This window comes from Rhododendron vialii, chromosome 13a (assembly GCF_030253575.1).
Source record: "Rhododendron vialii isolate Sample 1 chromosome 13a, ASM3025357v1".
NCBI lineage: Eukaryota > Viridiplantae > Streptophyta > Magnoliopsida > Ericales > Ericaceae > Rhododendron > Rhododendron vialii.
Window position 1 is genome coordinate 13,959,082 of NC_080569.1, and position 15,491 is coordinate 13,974,572.

The 15,491-nt window shown below is 38.2% G+C and overlaps 1 protein-coding gene and 1 pseudogene across 2 annotated transcripts; one reads left to right on the forward strand and one right to left on the reverse strand.

Annotated features, from left to right (window-relative positions):
- LOC131313894 (uncharacterized) overlaps positions 1 to 15,491 on the reverse strand; it is a 105,309-nt pseudogene that overhangs the window by 37,082 nt on the left and 52,736 nt on the right.
- Positions 4,215 to 14,239, forward strand: LOC131313724 (probable sucrose-phosphate synthase 2). 2 transcript variants are annotated; one of them, XM_058342194.1, is made up of 13 exons: positions 4,215 to 4,622; positions 7,160 to 7,392; positions 8,431 to 8,494; positions 8,585 to 9,277; positions 9,436 to 9,558; positions 9,634 to 9,765; positions 10,118 to 10,294; positions 10,374 to 10,427; positions 10,524 to 10,586; positions 10,768 to 11,151; positions 11,700 to 12,266; positions 12,572 to 12,699; positions 13,744 to 14,239. In XM_058342194.1, the coding sequence occupies exons 1-13, from the start codon at positions 4,341 to 4,343 to the stop codon at positions 14,030 to 14,032; spliced, it is 3,189 nt and encodes a 1,062-aa protein (XP_058198177.1). In that variant the 5' UTR covers positions 4,215 to 4,340; the 3' UTR covers positions 14,033 to 14,239. The 2 variants fall into 2 exon arrangements, with proteins under 2 accessions (XP_058198177.1, XP_058198178.1); XM_058342195.1 differs by lacking the exon at positions 4,215 to 4,622 and adding an exon at positions 6,845 to 6,906.

A 15,491-nucleotide genomic window follows, 5' to 3' on the forward strand; every position in this document is an offset into this window, starting at 1 on the left:
TTCAGCAATGCTTATTATCATATGGAAATGATATTTTTGAGGGATAAGTTGCGACACTATGGCTCTGTTTGTTTCGATATAAAATGTTTTACAATGTAAAATATTTTTTCAGAAAACAAACTTCAAACTTTTATTTTTCGGTGTTGGGTTTGCACTTGAAAATATTTTCAAAAATCAACAAAATAGTGTAAAGAGAGAGGGGGGCTTAAACGGTGGAGAGATATGAGATTATTGGAATTGAACGTGGGTCAAGACTAATGATCGAGAAAACTGAGCAATGAGAATCGCAGTAGAAAGCAGCGGATTCATTTAGAAAAATAACTTACGGAAGATTTAAGAGTAAGTCATTTTCATCCAATTGATGGAAAATATTTTACATGTAAAATGTTTTCCTCATTTTTTACACAACCAAACACCAAAAAATAAATAAAACATTTTACTGAAAAATATTTTACGTCCAAACAAAATGAGCCTATATGCATGTTGATAATTTGTGACATGACATCATATTGGGTACGTACTAAACTATATATCCAACTATCAAAATATTAGACTTTTAGGCCTTCTGAATGTTTGGACCGCGTCCCACTTATGTTTATTGTCTTATTTGGGCTTTTAGGCCTTTTAGGCGTTGAACTTTTCCCTTGGGTTTACAAGGGTGATAAATAAAATCATTTATGTCGTAACTGGTTCACGTTTTTCTGTAACTCTCACATCTTAAAGGTGATCAAGCATGTTAACAATTCTACTTGAGAGTTCCAATTATATATATATATATATATATATATATATAAATATATACATATATATATATATATATATATATATATATATAGAGAGAGAGAGAGAGAGAGAGAGAGAGAGAGAGAGAGAGAGGGGGGTCCTTGTTGTATCGTACGTAAAAAAATCAAATCCCAACTCACAAATTTTGTTGTGAAAAATTAGCAGCCACAAATGTACAGGATAGGCGTGATTTATAACCCTTTTAAATTTCTAGAGGTGCATATACCATATAATTTCCCATGTGAATGGAATAAACCCTATAAGCGAAGAGAAAATGGTTCCCTGCCAAATAATTTTCTTTGATATAATCGTAATAACAAGTATATAATTTTTATCAGAATATATACTTATTATTTTCATACAGTTTTGTTTTTCAATACATTATATTTGTACATTATAAACTAATGCAATTAAAATATACAAATCATTTTGTTTTTTTCTTTAGGCAATTTCAGCAGTCACGTGATTATTTTCTATTTATGAAAGAAATTAAGAAATGAGAATGTAAAATAATCGGGTTTTTTAAAAATCAAATCAAGCTAAAATTATTACGATTATAAGTAGCTATACACGAAAAATTAACAATAATATTCAAAATCAGGTATATATCAAAAAAAAAAATTGAAACTTGGGGGTTCGGGCCCCGGACCCCAACATAGCTCCGCCTTTCTTTGAAAGGCTAGTTTGAGTTATCTCCGAGTTGATGTATACCCATATTGTGAATCTGCGATAGAGTACTACTAGTGAATGCATGATTTTATATATGGAAGGCAAGAGGCCACAGTTGCATTGTTTGTCTAAATGTGCCTCCCCCATTTTTGTTTGCATGCTTGAGGCACCAGCCACCATGTGCATGTGTTGATGAAATATCAAAATAATTGCCAAGTACTTCTAACTCATTCAAGCAAATGGGTGGGAAAGCTACTTGCGCGAAAAAAGAGTTTGTTATATGTAATTAAGGTATAGATGACAAAGAAGATAAAGTTTGCTTGATGGTGGTTTCTACCATTCGGGATAATGATTTTGCTGCCACATACTTTGGTATCAAGCTGGAGAGAGAGAGAGAGTCTCGCCCCATCTGTTCATGTCCTAGCCTCTCATGTACAAGGAGAGTACACGAATGGTTGATGTCTACGGCAAGGGTTGATTCTTCTCTTTGACAAAATAGGATTCGACCATTGAAATCTCATAGGAAATGAGGGAAATAATTTTATTCAGTTTACCTGACATTTTGGGGCTTTTTTTTGTTTACATGTTTTTAAGGCTGGGGATTTGTTGATATCTTTTGTGCAATGAAAGGGAGCACATGATGGGAAGGAATTAATAATAACCTAGGATCAGGGTGAGGAATTTTATTTATCTCCCAAAATGATCATTTTTCATCAGGAAAATGAATAAATATGATCAGTTATATTCTTTATTTTAATTCTGTTGACAAATCAAAAGCCAAACAAATGACATTATCAGTTAACCGTAGGGTACAAATGTCCAATACAGTATTTTTTTTTTTGAATGGCGAAGAAAAACGTCCAACTTTTTTACCACACCTTTAATTTACATGTGTTGTTGAAGTTGTGTTATGGGTCGCCTTTAACATAACATGTCTCGTTAAAGTCATGTTACAAATACACGACTGTGGGGTGGTGATTTGCTCGATATTTTGTGGGTCGGACCTCGGTGGAACCTTTGTTTTCCTCAAGTCTCAGTTTGCAATACAAGGAATCGGTTAGTGCTGTCCGACTAGATTCAGTTAGAGGGCACTTCAATGCTTAGTTAAATAATGGAACAGAAGAAAGGCTTAAGTACAGATCTTAATTAGATCAATAAATGGCATATGTACTTCTTTGGGGTTTATCCCATATGCTTTATAGAATAAGTGTACTTGTTCTCTAAGTAAGTTCATGTTAGGCACGAGTCCATGACGTCACTAGTAACCGTTTTAGGCAGGTGACAACATACATGATGCGCACTCAGTGTCTATGTGGACGCCACGTAAAATCCACTTGGCTGGTGAATCATCTCACTAGTCGGGCATGATTCTGCTTGGCCCGAAGTACACACCTTTTAACATTGCATGCAATATTGTTGGAATCGTGTCCTACATGTGTCAATGAAATCATGTTACTGAAACACGCCTTTAATATAATTACATGTGTTCATAAATTTGTTTTTACGGAAACATGACTCTAATGAGTGGTGTCATTGAAGTCATGTTACCGCCTTTCACATTACACGTGTTTGTAATTGAAAGTCGTGTTACGAATACACGCCTTCAAGATTATGACATGAGTGGTTGAATGTTGCGAAATCGACTAAATCACATCACACACAACGCACCAAGAATAATCAAGAAAACAACGCAAACAAAAAGAGAGGGGTTTTAAAAAATGACTAGTTCCATATAAAAAGTGTACGACTTGTTCTCGCATATATAATTGCACCATAATAATGGTCACGCTATAGACAAAAGAGTCCAAAATCATATTCGTGACATAAGTGGATTGCACTGATACTTTCACTAGCTATAAAGTTTCAAACACTTGGCAGTTGGCACTGTGATTTTGCATGTAAACTCTTCAACTTTTTAGAGAGAGAGAGAGAGAGAGAGAGAGAGAGACTTCTACATTTGAGAAACCAAAACGGAGTCCGGATCAAATACGGTCCAAAACAACAAGAGAATCAATCCTCCTCCCAAATAGCATTGGGAATCGGACCCCCTCGGAGAAGGTGTAACAAAATCACTGCCCCTGCGCCCTCGAGTAATCATCCACTGCCCTTTTTCCCACCGTCACCTAATGCTCTAAATATTTTTACTACCACTGGATAACAAACTTTAAGTTGTAGGAGATAACTCGATTAATATACAAGCATGGGAAGAGAAAGTAAAGTGCAGAGTTAACGTAAAAGCATCCTTTTAAAAATATTTACTACCCTCGTTCCAAAATATTTGTTCGATCTGCAAAACGAGAACTAAAAAATAATTCATTTATTTCAAGAAAAAATTCAAACTTTTTTCATAAATTAAAAGAATTCATCGGTATTTAGTGAATTGTTGAAAAAAATAAAAAATTTTGTGAAAAAAATAATATTATTTTTATGTTCTCGTTTTGCAGATCGGACAAATATTATGGAACAGAGAGAGTAATATTTTTTTATATTGCAATTTGCGAGAACGAAGATGCATAAGCAGATAAAAAAAAAACCTCAATGTATGATGATGGAGCGTTCACATGTGACGGAGAGGCTACGAGTAGCAGCGAATAATTTCATCCACGGCCTCAGCCTATGAACACTCCCGCCATCACACCTGTTCACATCCCAGACCCGTTAAAAACCCTCCAATCCCTCCCCCACACGTGTCGCCCGTCTGGCCCCACTCCTAACCGCCATGTGGTTCTCTCTCATTCCCTCCCTCATCTCTCTCTCTCTCCCTCTGCTCCCCTCACAAAACTCTCCCTCTCCTACCAAAACTCTATCATCATCATCACTTCAGGACTCTCTCTCTCTCATTTTCTTTTTCATTAATTTTTTTGGGTACATATTTTTCAAAAAGGAATATGGCGGGGAACGAGTGGATAAACGGGTACCTGGAGGCGATTCTGGACAGCGGGGCGTCGGCGATAGAGGACCAGAGCAAGGCGGCGGCCGTGAGTTTGAGGGAGAGGGGAGATTTCAATCCGACCAAGTACTTCGTGGAGGAGGTGGTGACTGGTGTCGACGAGACCGATTTGCACCGGACGTGGATCAAGGTGGTCGCCACTCGGAATACCAGGGAAAGGAGCTCCAGGCTTGAGAATATGTGCTGGCGTATTTGGCATCTCACTCGCAAGAAGAAGCAGGTTCATTTCAATAACTCCCCTTTTCATCCTCTCTCTCACATGTATATGCTTTGTTTGATTGGTGCGCATAAGCAAGCTCGGACACTTGCTGGCGAGTGGAGGGTTTGATGAGAAAAGAAAGGATTATTGGTTTTGTGTAAATCCCTCTTTTTTCTTTTTCTTTTTTCTTTTTCGTATGTGCAACCAATGATATGTGAAACAAAATAGACTTTGTAATTATGTGCCGTTTCTTATCATTTATCATCTTGTATTCATCCAAGATGATGAAATTATCATGTATTTAAACTTAAGGGTTAATCGAGTACGAGCATGACAACAACTCAACAAGGAGCTTATTCTTGAAGCTTGCTAAAAAACTCTCTGGACTACTGCAAGTTTGTCCGGTCGTTAACTTTATGGTACCATATAAGTGGAGGTGAGGCTAAACGGGTTAACCACCGATTTCAATTTCTTTTATCTGTAAGCCCCTCCATCCAATTGCACCGTAAAACTATGCGTGTATATTCCTTATTTTGTATGTCTCCAATAGCAGTTTCTCTGTTAAGTTGTTTTTTTTTTTGCTCATTGCACTTCGTAGTTGTAGTTCAACCTCATTTCTAATCCGGTGAATCAGATATTTCCAGACGAATGTGATATTTTTTCTTGTGTTTTCTTCTTTTCGGTACATGGTTCTTGTGTATATGTGGGTATGTTTCATATGTGTTTATTGCATGGATCCTGAGTCTCTCTCTGTGCCGATTCTTGGGATAGAGATTCGATTATGCAGCTGTATGTGTTTTGCCATTTGGGACGCGAGGACAGGAATTCTGGAGACAGAAGAAGATCCACAGCCTTGTTTATTGGGTGTTTGTTATTTTGCTTCTTTAGTACTTTTGCGAATTGGGTGATGTCCATTGGGGTTGATTAGAGTATTGTATGTCTTTCTTTACTGTATCTCCCTGTTTGCGTGTAGATGTGCTTCGGTTTGAAATTTGTTTATATGCCCAATGTGTATGTATGTTCGCTATGATTTTCAAGTGGACAAAATAGAGTTTTAAAGGGATTTTTCAGCTGATTGCTGTGTCTTCTCTGTTTGGTTTGACTACCAGCGGCGAGTTCGTATATCTGTGCACTTTTAAATCATGGTGATTGTGATATGTAACTGGTTTTTATTCCCCGTTTGAGTACCAGAACAGTACATGGCAAGATACTATTACATGTAACTGGAGTATGTGGACCGAATTTTGTTTGTATTTCTCTATTTCTTCAATGATTATTTCCAAACAAAGAACCAATCATGAGTATTCAAATAGGCGGGGTTACAAAACAGCTATTGAAAAAAAGAGACATAGTAGTATTTTCCTTTCGTCAATTAACTAGGTTAACTATTACTGGATTTCGTGATATTTTCAAAGAATTTGAGAGTTGAGTGTCGACTGGTTAAGAATTCGAGAGAACTGAAAATAGCATCTCTGTCTATTTTACGGTGGAAGCTTGAATTAGTAATGGGTTTCTTTTCTCAACAATGCTATAGAAACATGTACCCTCGGGACCATGTTACGTTTCTAGGTACACGTTATAGTTGTATAAAACTTTGTTCCTTGGATTATACCTTAGAAATGTTCTGTCACCACCAGGTCCACCATTAATTATTGATACAGGTTTTCTCCTACTCGGGTAAAATTTCCAGTTCACTGTAAATGGTTTATTTTTGCGAGTCCCATTTCTTTGGGAATGGACAGAATTAGAACACTACTCTCATGAATTGTATGTTTTGGCAATATCCTTATTGCATGTAGTAGGTTGCATGTATTGCCCATGGAATCTGAGCAACGGAGACTGAGATGTTCTTCCTATGCAACTTTAAAGGGCCACCAGCAACTAGCAACTGCCCCGACTTTCATCCTGTATTTATCAAATTTATGTTTCCTAGACTAGCTGAAATTATTGAATCATGTCCACAATTCATCAAAAAGCAGAAGAAATAAAAGAAGCAGAAGAAATAAAAGAAGCAGAGTTTACTTTGAATTTATGCCCCTGTTTACAAGTCTAAATCTACTTGTACATACAAATGATACGGTCCGTTTCTCAGATTTCACAAAAAGAAAAAAGAGAGATTGATTTTGGTCAGATGAGACTTGATTCAAGGATCAAAAGTCCATCTAGGTATGTTTCAGAAACATAAAAAAAAAATATAATGAACCTGGAAATATGGAACTGTCATTGTTCAATTTTTATATCAGGTGTTGAAGCAAGTCAATGTTTAGGCATGTTACGACCTTTCGATGTGGTTCTATGCACTTTGGTGGGCACTTAAGAATTTCAGATACCATTTATTTTCTTCCCGATTTCCTTGGAAATAAAATGCTTTTGCAGTTTCATAGAACCAAAACATTATTTTTTGTCCTTGTCTGTATCTGACTAAGTTTCTATTCTGATTGTTTCTTTTTCATGAAACCTTGCTTCTAAAATGTAATTCAAATCACTGGTATGGTTTCCAAAAATGAGATTATTTGCAAATGAAATGTGGGTCTTTTTTTGTTTTTGCTTTCTGGTAGTTGGAATGGGAGGATGTCCACCGGATTGCACAACGAAGGTGGGAGAGGGAACAAGGACGCAGGGATGCGACAGAAGACATGTCCGAAGATTTGTCTGAAGGTGAGAAGGGAGATGTGCTGGGGGAAGCGATGGTAAGTGAAAGCCCGAGGAAAAAGTTCCAGCGTAACTCTTCCAACTTGGAAGTATGGTCTGATAGTAACAAGGAGAAGAAACTTTACATTGTTCTTATCAGGTACCGTTCTTTTAAACCACTCTTTTGTAGAATGCTATGTAGCAAGGGCACATATATGGACTCGGACATGGATACAGAAACAGACACGAGACATGAAATTTCTTAAAAAATGGGGACACGGCAAAAATAAATAAATAAATAAATAATATTTATTGTATACCAGTGAAAATATAGTTAGGTGTATAAGCTTGAATCTTCAATATTTATAAGCAAGCATCATATATACATTGTAAAACATAATGTTTATTCCAAAATATATGAAGCAACTACACAGTTACCCCCCAAAGTTTTAAAAAATTGCATATTTCACTTTTGCCGTGTCCCCATACGTGTCCCTCTTGTGTCCTTGCCATTTCCCCCTAAAAAAACTAACTAAATTTATTGGCATGTCCTATACGTATTTTGCCGTGTCCCCTGCGACACGCCGGCCTCTAGTAGTGCCAGTGCTACATAGATAGAATGTTCATTACCATATTGGATTTGAGCCACTCTTCGAGATTTTGGTCTCATTATTTCTCTATTAATGATAAATTGTGTAGCGTTGTGATAAGATTTTAAATATTAGAAAGCTGTTTTGTGAGTTTTTACTAGTTTATTTGGTATCGTAAATCCTAATTACTAATTAAGTGGTGGAGAAATTGACCTTGTAAAGTAATGGTTTGACAAGTCACTAAAATGATAACCATTATTGGTTTCGTAGAATAGGAGTATACTTTTGGAGGAAGTCTAAAAACAAAACAAGTTGTACTGCATTGTGCACAACATACTAACGTGACACTATTTCATTGATTATTCATTGATATTTTTCAACTCCCAATGAAGCATTGTAACATTGGCATGTTACTATTGTGAAAATTCTTGTGTTTATAGCATAGCTCATACTTTTATTTCTGAGATGTCTCATTTACATACAATTTTATGAAGAAATCATTTGTCAAAGTTGCTTCCAAATACATATTTTACACCATTTGTTTAGTAGTTATATAATTCAGCCGAAAGAAGTGTAGTGGTCACATCAGAAGTGATCTTCTTGACCAGTTTGCATGGTTTGGTCCGTGGGGAAAATATGGAGCTTGGTCGTGATTCTGATACTGGCGGTCAGGTAAATATTGCAATTTTCTACAAACCTATAATCCCTTTCTCATGTCCTTTCTGTTTTCACCATAGTCTCCTGCTTTCATTCCAATGGCAGATCAAATACGTGGTGGAGCTTGCTCGAGCTCTAGCAAGGATGCCGGGTGTGTACAGAGTAGATTTATTCACCCGCCAAATTTCTTCACCTGAAGTCGATTGGAGCTATGGTGAGCCCACCGAGATGATCACCGCAGGTGCTGAAGATGCCGAAGATGTCGGAGAAAGCAGCGGGGCCTACATTATAAGGATTCCCTTTGGTCCACGAGACAAGTACCTCAGAAAAGAAGTGTTGTGGCCTTATATTCAAGAATTTGTAGATGGAGCCTTGGCACATATTCTTAACATGTCAAAGGTTTTGTGTGAACAAATCGGTGGGGGCCAGCCTGTTTGGCCCTACGTAATTCATGGCCACTATGCGGATGCGGGGGATAGTGCTGCTCTTCTTTCGGGTGCTTTAAATGTTCCGATGGTTCTAACGGGACATTCACTTGGGAGAAACAAGTTAGAACAGCTTCTAAAGCAAGGAAGGCAGTCAAAAGAGGACATTAATTCTACATACAAGATTATGAGGAGGATAGAAGCGGAAGAGCTTTCACTTGACGTTGCGGAACTTGTTATTACGAGCACCAAACAAGAGATTGATGAGCAGTGGGGTTTATATGATGGGTTTGACGTCAAGCTTGAGAAAGTTTTGCGGGCGCGTGCTAGACGAGGAGTCAATTGCCATGGACGTTACATGCCAAGGATGGCGGTAAGAGGCTGTTTTTTGATATATTTTTGGCCAACCCTGCCAGCCTTTTTTAAGCTATCTCCTGCACAAGTCAGAGTGTTGAATTGATAAAATGCTTGTTGTGGATAATCTTGACTGAGTTATATTTGATTTTTGTACATGATTCCAATTTTTTGCAGGTAATTCCTCCTGGTATGGACTTCAGCAACGTTGAGGTTCAAGAAGAAGATGCTGATGGGGAATTGATACTAACTAATACAGATGGGTCTTCTCCAAAAGCATTCCCACCAATATGGTCAGAAGTGAGTATCTTAGTTGCTGTGCGCATACTTTTTTTGTTACTTACGTGACAGTGTGATTGAGAACTGTCTTTGCAGGTGATGCGTTTTCTGGCAAATCCCCATAAGCCAATGATCTTGGCATTATCAAGACCGGACCCGAAAAAGAACATCACCACTCTTTTGAAAGCCTTTGGAGAATGCCGACCATTGAGAGAACTCGCTAATCTTGTAAGCAACAGAGCTTTTGCAGGTTTTTTTTTTAATCCACAAGTAGTATTTCTAATCAAATCCATATGTGGATTGGAATTGAGCTAGTGATGCTAGTTCATTCCTTCTGAATCAGTTAATATGACACAGTTTCTATTTGAACCACCAAACAATGTAATTAGGTACTGTGTACCAATCATGCTTCTAGAGCTCTCAGTACTTGCCAAGCTCGAACAAAGTTTCTAACTCATGAAGTTTAGAAGCCAAGATTGAGTAACTAGTTGCTTGGTGCAACTTATTACTCCTCCTACTCTGGTTGTTTATGGCCCTAAACACAACTAATTGTCTCATAACACATTTGCGTAAAGTGCAGACCCTTATAATGGGAAATAGGGATGACATTGATGAGATGTCGGCTGGGAGTGCTAGTGTCCTCACAACCGTATTAAAACTGGTTGATAAGTATGATCTGTATGGGCAAGTGGCTTTCCCAAAGCATCACAAGCAAAGTGATGTTCCCGAAATCTACCGTCTCGCCGGAAAAACCAAGGTTCACCAAACTCACAGTTTTCAAACTTACTTTACGTGATTTTATTGTCATTTCCTTAATCCTGCAACTATGACAACAGGGGGTTTTCGTAAATCCAGCTTTAGTTGAGCCTTTTGGACTTACCCTAATTGAGGTTAGTTTGAATTATACTCAATCATCTTTTATGGTCTTATCTTAATCCACTCGTGAAAAAGGAGATTTACAGTTTATCGGTTTTGGAAACATGTAGGCTGCAGCCCATGGACTTCCAATGGTGGCAACTAAAAATGGTGGTCCAGTTGACATTCATAGGGTAAGAAATATATATGTTTTGACCATACTCCATCCGCAGCATCACATGTATTAATTGCCTAGTTTTGAGCTTGCAATTCTATGTCACTCTGGCTGGTTGCCAAGAGAAAAACAGAACGGAGAGTAAACTCTCAACAGTTGATTCTTGACAGTGCACTTGGTATTTCCTTTTGTCACTGTAGGCTTTGAATAATGGTCTACTTGTCGACCCTCATGATCAAGAAGCAATTGCTAATGCGCTGCTTAAACTAGTATCAGAGAAGAACTTATGGAATGATTGCAGAAAGAACGGTTGGAAGAACATACACCTATTCTCATGGCCGGAACACTGTCGCACATACTTAACGAGGGTGGCGGCCTGCCGGATGCGGCACCCACAATGGCAAACTGACACCCCAACCGCCGATGACTTAGCTGCTGAAGAGTCCCTAAATGATTCGCTTAAGGATGTGCAAGATATGTCCCTTAGGTTGTCTGTTGATGGGGAAAGAACATCACTCAATGAATCACTTGACCATGTGGGTGCAATTGGAGGTGACCCTGAGCTGCAAGACCAAGTGAAACAGGTACACGGTTGCACCCACCAGGGCCGGTTGGGGCAATTGACACCCCAATATTTTGGAAAGAGTGACATGATATATTGTGTTTTTAGTAAATGATCGTAAGTTATGTAGGTTCACATCCTATGTAGGTTGTTTTTTTAATAAATACATGTCCCACAAGGATCCAAATTTTCGTGATTTGTATCTGTTAGCTAGGAGAAGAGAACTTTTTAAAAAAGTTTGGAAACAATTTGAAAACCATACTACAGAGATTTCAGAAGAATTTTGCATGTTTGGAAATTTTTATTGTTAGATATTGATATTAGGTGTTGAAACAACTCAATGTCTCTGTATCTTTCGTGGAATTGCAACATGTTTTGTAAAGTTTGCTAAGTTTAGGTGGAAACATTGGGAATTTGGGATTCCCCTAAAGTGCTTCATCCATTTGATGCACACAAAACAGAACTTTGTTCTTCGCTGCCACCCTGATGATGTCTATTTTGAATTATTAGTGTAATCTGTATGTAGATTTGCAAACCCATAATTTTAATCTCATGTCTGTCCTTGAACAGGTACTAAGCAGGATGAGGAAGCCAGAAACAAGCTCACAAGATTCCCAAGGCAGCGAAAAACTGCTCGATAATGTTGTAAGCAAATATCCCATGTTACGGAGGCGGAGGCGCTTGATTGTCATAGCACTAGATTGCTATGACACAAATGGAGCCCCTGAAAACAAGATGATTCGGATAATCCAGGATATATTCAGGGCTGTTAATCTAGTCTCTCAAACTGCAAGGTTCTCTGGCTTTGCAATATCGACAGCCATGTCTATGTTGGAGCTGACAGCCTTCTTGAAATCGGGGAATGTTCAAGTCAACGAGTTTGATGCTTTGATTTGTAGTAGCGGAAGTGAAGTGTACTATCCTGGTGCATATTCGGAAGATGGAAAGCTATGTCCTGACAGGGACTATGTATCACATATTGATTACCGTTGGGGTTGTGATGGTTTGAAAAAAACTATTTGGAAGCTGATGAATACACATGAAGGTGGATCTCCTCATTCTTCGAGCCCCATAGAAGAAGATGCCAAATCTAGCAATTCTCATTGTGTCTCCTACTTGATAAACGATATCAGTAAGGTGCGGGAAAAAGTTAATTGATTCAAGCATTTCGAACTGATTAAGGATCTCTTTGGTTCTCATGGCTTATTTTCTTATTTCTTGAAACTATTCAGTACGCAAAGTGGCTTGGAATCCACTTTGCTTATTTAGAATGGAAAAGGTTGATTTTCTTGAATAAGCAACTAAGCAATCCAACCCCCACCGAACAAGCTTTTTGCATATTGTGTTTTTCAAAAGGGATAAGCAAATAAGCAAGCAAACCATGCGAGTCCTAAGATACCGTTTATTGGTTATGGAGTGTTCATGGGGGTTGGCTTTTGTAGGCAAGGAAAGTGGATGATATGAGGCAGAAGCTGAGGATGCGAGGTCTACGTTGCCATCTGATGTACTGCAGAAACTCAACAAGAATGCAAGTTATCCCTCTTCTTGCATCTCGAGCACAAGCACTCAGGTAAAATATCTCATCATTTAGATTTTGACATCCCATCCAAACTTGGGATGGGAATATAATGTAGATGTATAACTACCTGTCCTCCTACTTTAGATTTTGGGAATTAGTGGTTGTTTTGATGTTGTTACTATCTTTATTTGTAGAGGTAAATATTGGGCATACAATGTATATACATATCTTCATAATTTGTTGGTCCCCCACGGCTGTGTCCGTCCTGCATTCTTTTTTTTGTCTATCAGCTTGTTTGTGTCATCCCCATGTGTGTCTTGAGCATCAATGTTTGTGCTTTTTAGGAGCTCGGGATTGGCACAGGGTCTTTCTCAAGTTATTTTTCTTGCGCTTTCAACTGCTTTCTTCATGTATTGGAGTCGAAACAAAATTAATCGCTCATTCCATTTTTTGAAGTTATTCACATTTGAAATAAGTGCATTTCATTTTCCTTTCTGTTTAATCATCTCTTGATTGCACGTTTGGAATCCTTTATCCTAGTCAATTTGTTCTCATCCAAGGATTTTGTCGAATGATAACAGTCTTCTCTCTTTATTTCACGGATTAGAAAGGACATAACACAACAATTCCTAATGATCACTGACACTCCTAAGATCGCCGTAGGAGTGTCATATCCATGTCAAAAACTCCCGAGACACACTTGGGGACACAGAAGGGTGATTTTTAAAAAATTTTAAAGCTTTTCTGGGTAAATTATCTATATCTTCAAAACTGTTGGGCCAAAAGTGTAATACATAACATATTTGTATGTCTATAGGCATACACCAATGCATTCGATCAGAGTCTTGACTTAAAATATTTATGGTTTACAGCGTAGGTTTGCATACCTAGAAGTATTATTTTAATAAAAATTGATGTGTCCTCCGCCGTTTCCGTGTCCCCATCTTTCGAGAATCACCATGTCGTGTCTTGGTCGCAGTAGTGTCCATGTCTGTACTATATAGCTAATGATTGAATTGTCTAGTGGCTCCTACAGATGGTTATGAACTTATGTGTTTCTCAATTTTGACTAGAGTCGTCTTCGGTTGTCATTAGGTACCTATTTGTTCGTTGGAGATTAAACGTTGCTAATATGTATGTGATTCTCGGTGAGACTGGAGACACCGATTATGAGGAACTGATATCCGGAACCCATAAGACCCTCATCATGAAAGGAGTGGTGGAGAAGGGTTCCGAAGAGCTGCTCAGAACAGCCGGAAGCTATCTCAAAGATGATATTGTCCCCGAAGGCAGCCCACTGGTGGCCTACACCAGTGGAGAAGCGAAAGCCGATGAAATTGCTACTGCTTTGAAGCAGATATCTAAATCTAGCCCAGGAACATGAGATAGCAATCTCTTGTTCTTTTCCATGATGCAGATTACAAGTATTTTGTCACTATTATTGAATAAGCAAATTTTCTGACATGGGTTTCACCCAAAATGTAGCTACAAAATGAATCCCATAGTAGGAAATGCTTTTTGTTGTTGGATGTTTTATAAAAAATCCTTCTCTATAACTTCAAGTATAGGAAATTTCTCTCTTACATGATGCAGGTAAGCTACTGTCGGATTCCATGAACTGTGAACATCTTTTGAACTGGTAGTTGCAAAAAAATTGGTTTCGTGAAAACAGTGTCACACGTTCCACTTATTGTTCTCTTGTGATCCCACATTGGTGCTCCAAGATTCCGCGAGTAATGCTAGACCTTTTGACTGTCTAGCTATCAATTGGCTTATTTGATGGCTTAATGGTAACATCTCGTATAGGAATTTTAAGCCTTAAAATGGTGCTAGTATTTAGAAGCCTTGGATCAGACTCTCAGACTCATTTCCTAACTAGGGTTTCTAATACTATTCTGCCTGCTCTTTCATCCTAGCAAGCTCCTCTGCTCCAAAAGCTTCTACGTTAGGTGTTACAACTGTCAGGCTATGGGTCACATTAGGCGCAACTGCCCGCAGCCTCAAAAGAGGAGGAATGGGAACCTTTAGAATCAGGAAGCCCAACAACCTGGACAGGCCAGTTTTGTGACCCCACTCGAACCTTCTGGCCTTCTTGTCTTCAGTTGCATGGCTAGATTGTACCAAGGATTGGATTTGGAAGATTTTGGAAGATTTGATGGAGAGAAATGGCTAGATTGTACCAAGGATTGGATTTGGAAGATTTAGGAAGATTTGATGGAGAGAAATCACTTATGCTTACTCAAAGCACAACGCCACATGTACGGACGCCCTTGCGGATGACGGGAGTCTCGAGGAGGACGAGACCCCAAAAGATCTGTGAAGGCCAAGGATACTACCTAGGCGCTCCTAGAAGAATAAATCTGAAGGGTTATTAAGGGACTAATTTCTTTATCATCTCAAATACCGTAGTGTTGTTTAATAATCAGCATTCACACTTTATAAAGGAGAACACTAGGTTCATATTATTCACATTTACTTCACCAATTTTTTTGGGGTAAAAATGAATTGTGTGCGCGGTAAGAGCAATTTAAAAGTTGAGTATCGTCACATACAAGAACTTCTCACTCCTAATGTACAAATCTCATTCGTAAGAAAAAGGTAAGAAAACCTTAATCTATACAATAACTCAATATGCACTTCTTGAGTCGTTTTACAGTTCCTGCTACAAAAAGTAAGTTGACATTTTGACTGACCACTGTCTACTACCAAACTACCAAAATCGTGCGATAATTGGATTGAAGAGCAAAATTCTAAATGTCAGCAGCATGCTATGAGAATGAGACCATGTGCTTTGACAAGGTAGGAAACCTAAAAGCTTGAAATAATATATAGGAATCATCCCC

Bases quoted from the DNA above. Each gene is read 5' to 3' on its own strand.
- LOC131313724 (XM_058342194.1), top strand. From the start codon at position 4,341: ATGGCGGGGAACGAGTGGATAAACGGGTACCTGGAGGCGATTCTGGAC. The intron at 9,278-9,435 runs GTAAGAGGCTGT...AATTTTTTGCAG, and splicing joins GTTACATGCCAAGGATGGCG to GTAATTCCTCCTGGTATGGA. The intron at 9,559-9,633 runs GTGAGTATCTTA...CTGTCTTTGCAG, and splicing joins TCCCACCAATATGGTCAGAA to GTGATGCGTTTTCTGGCAAA.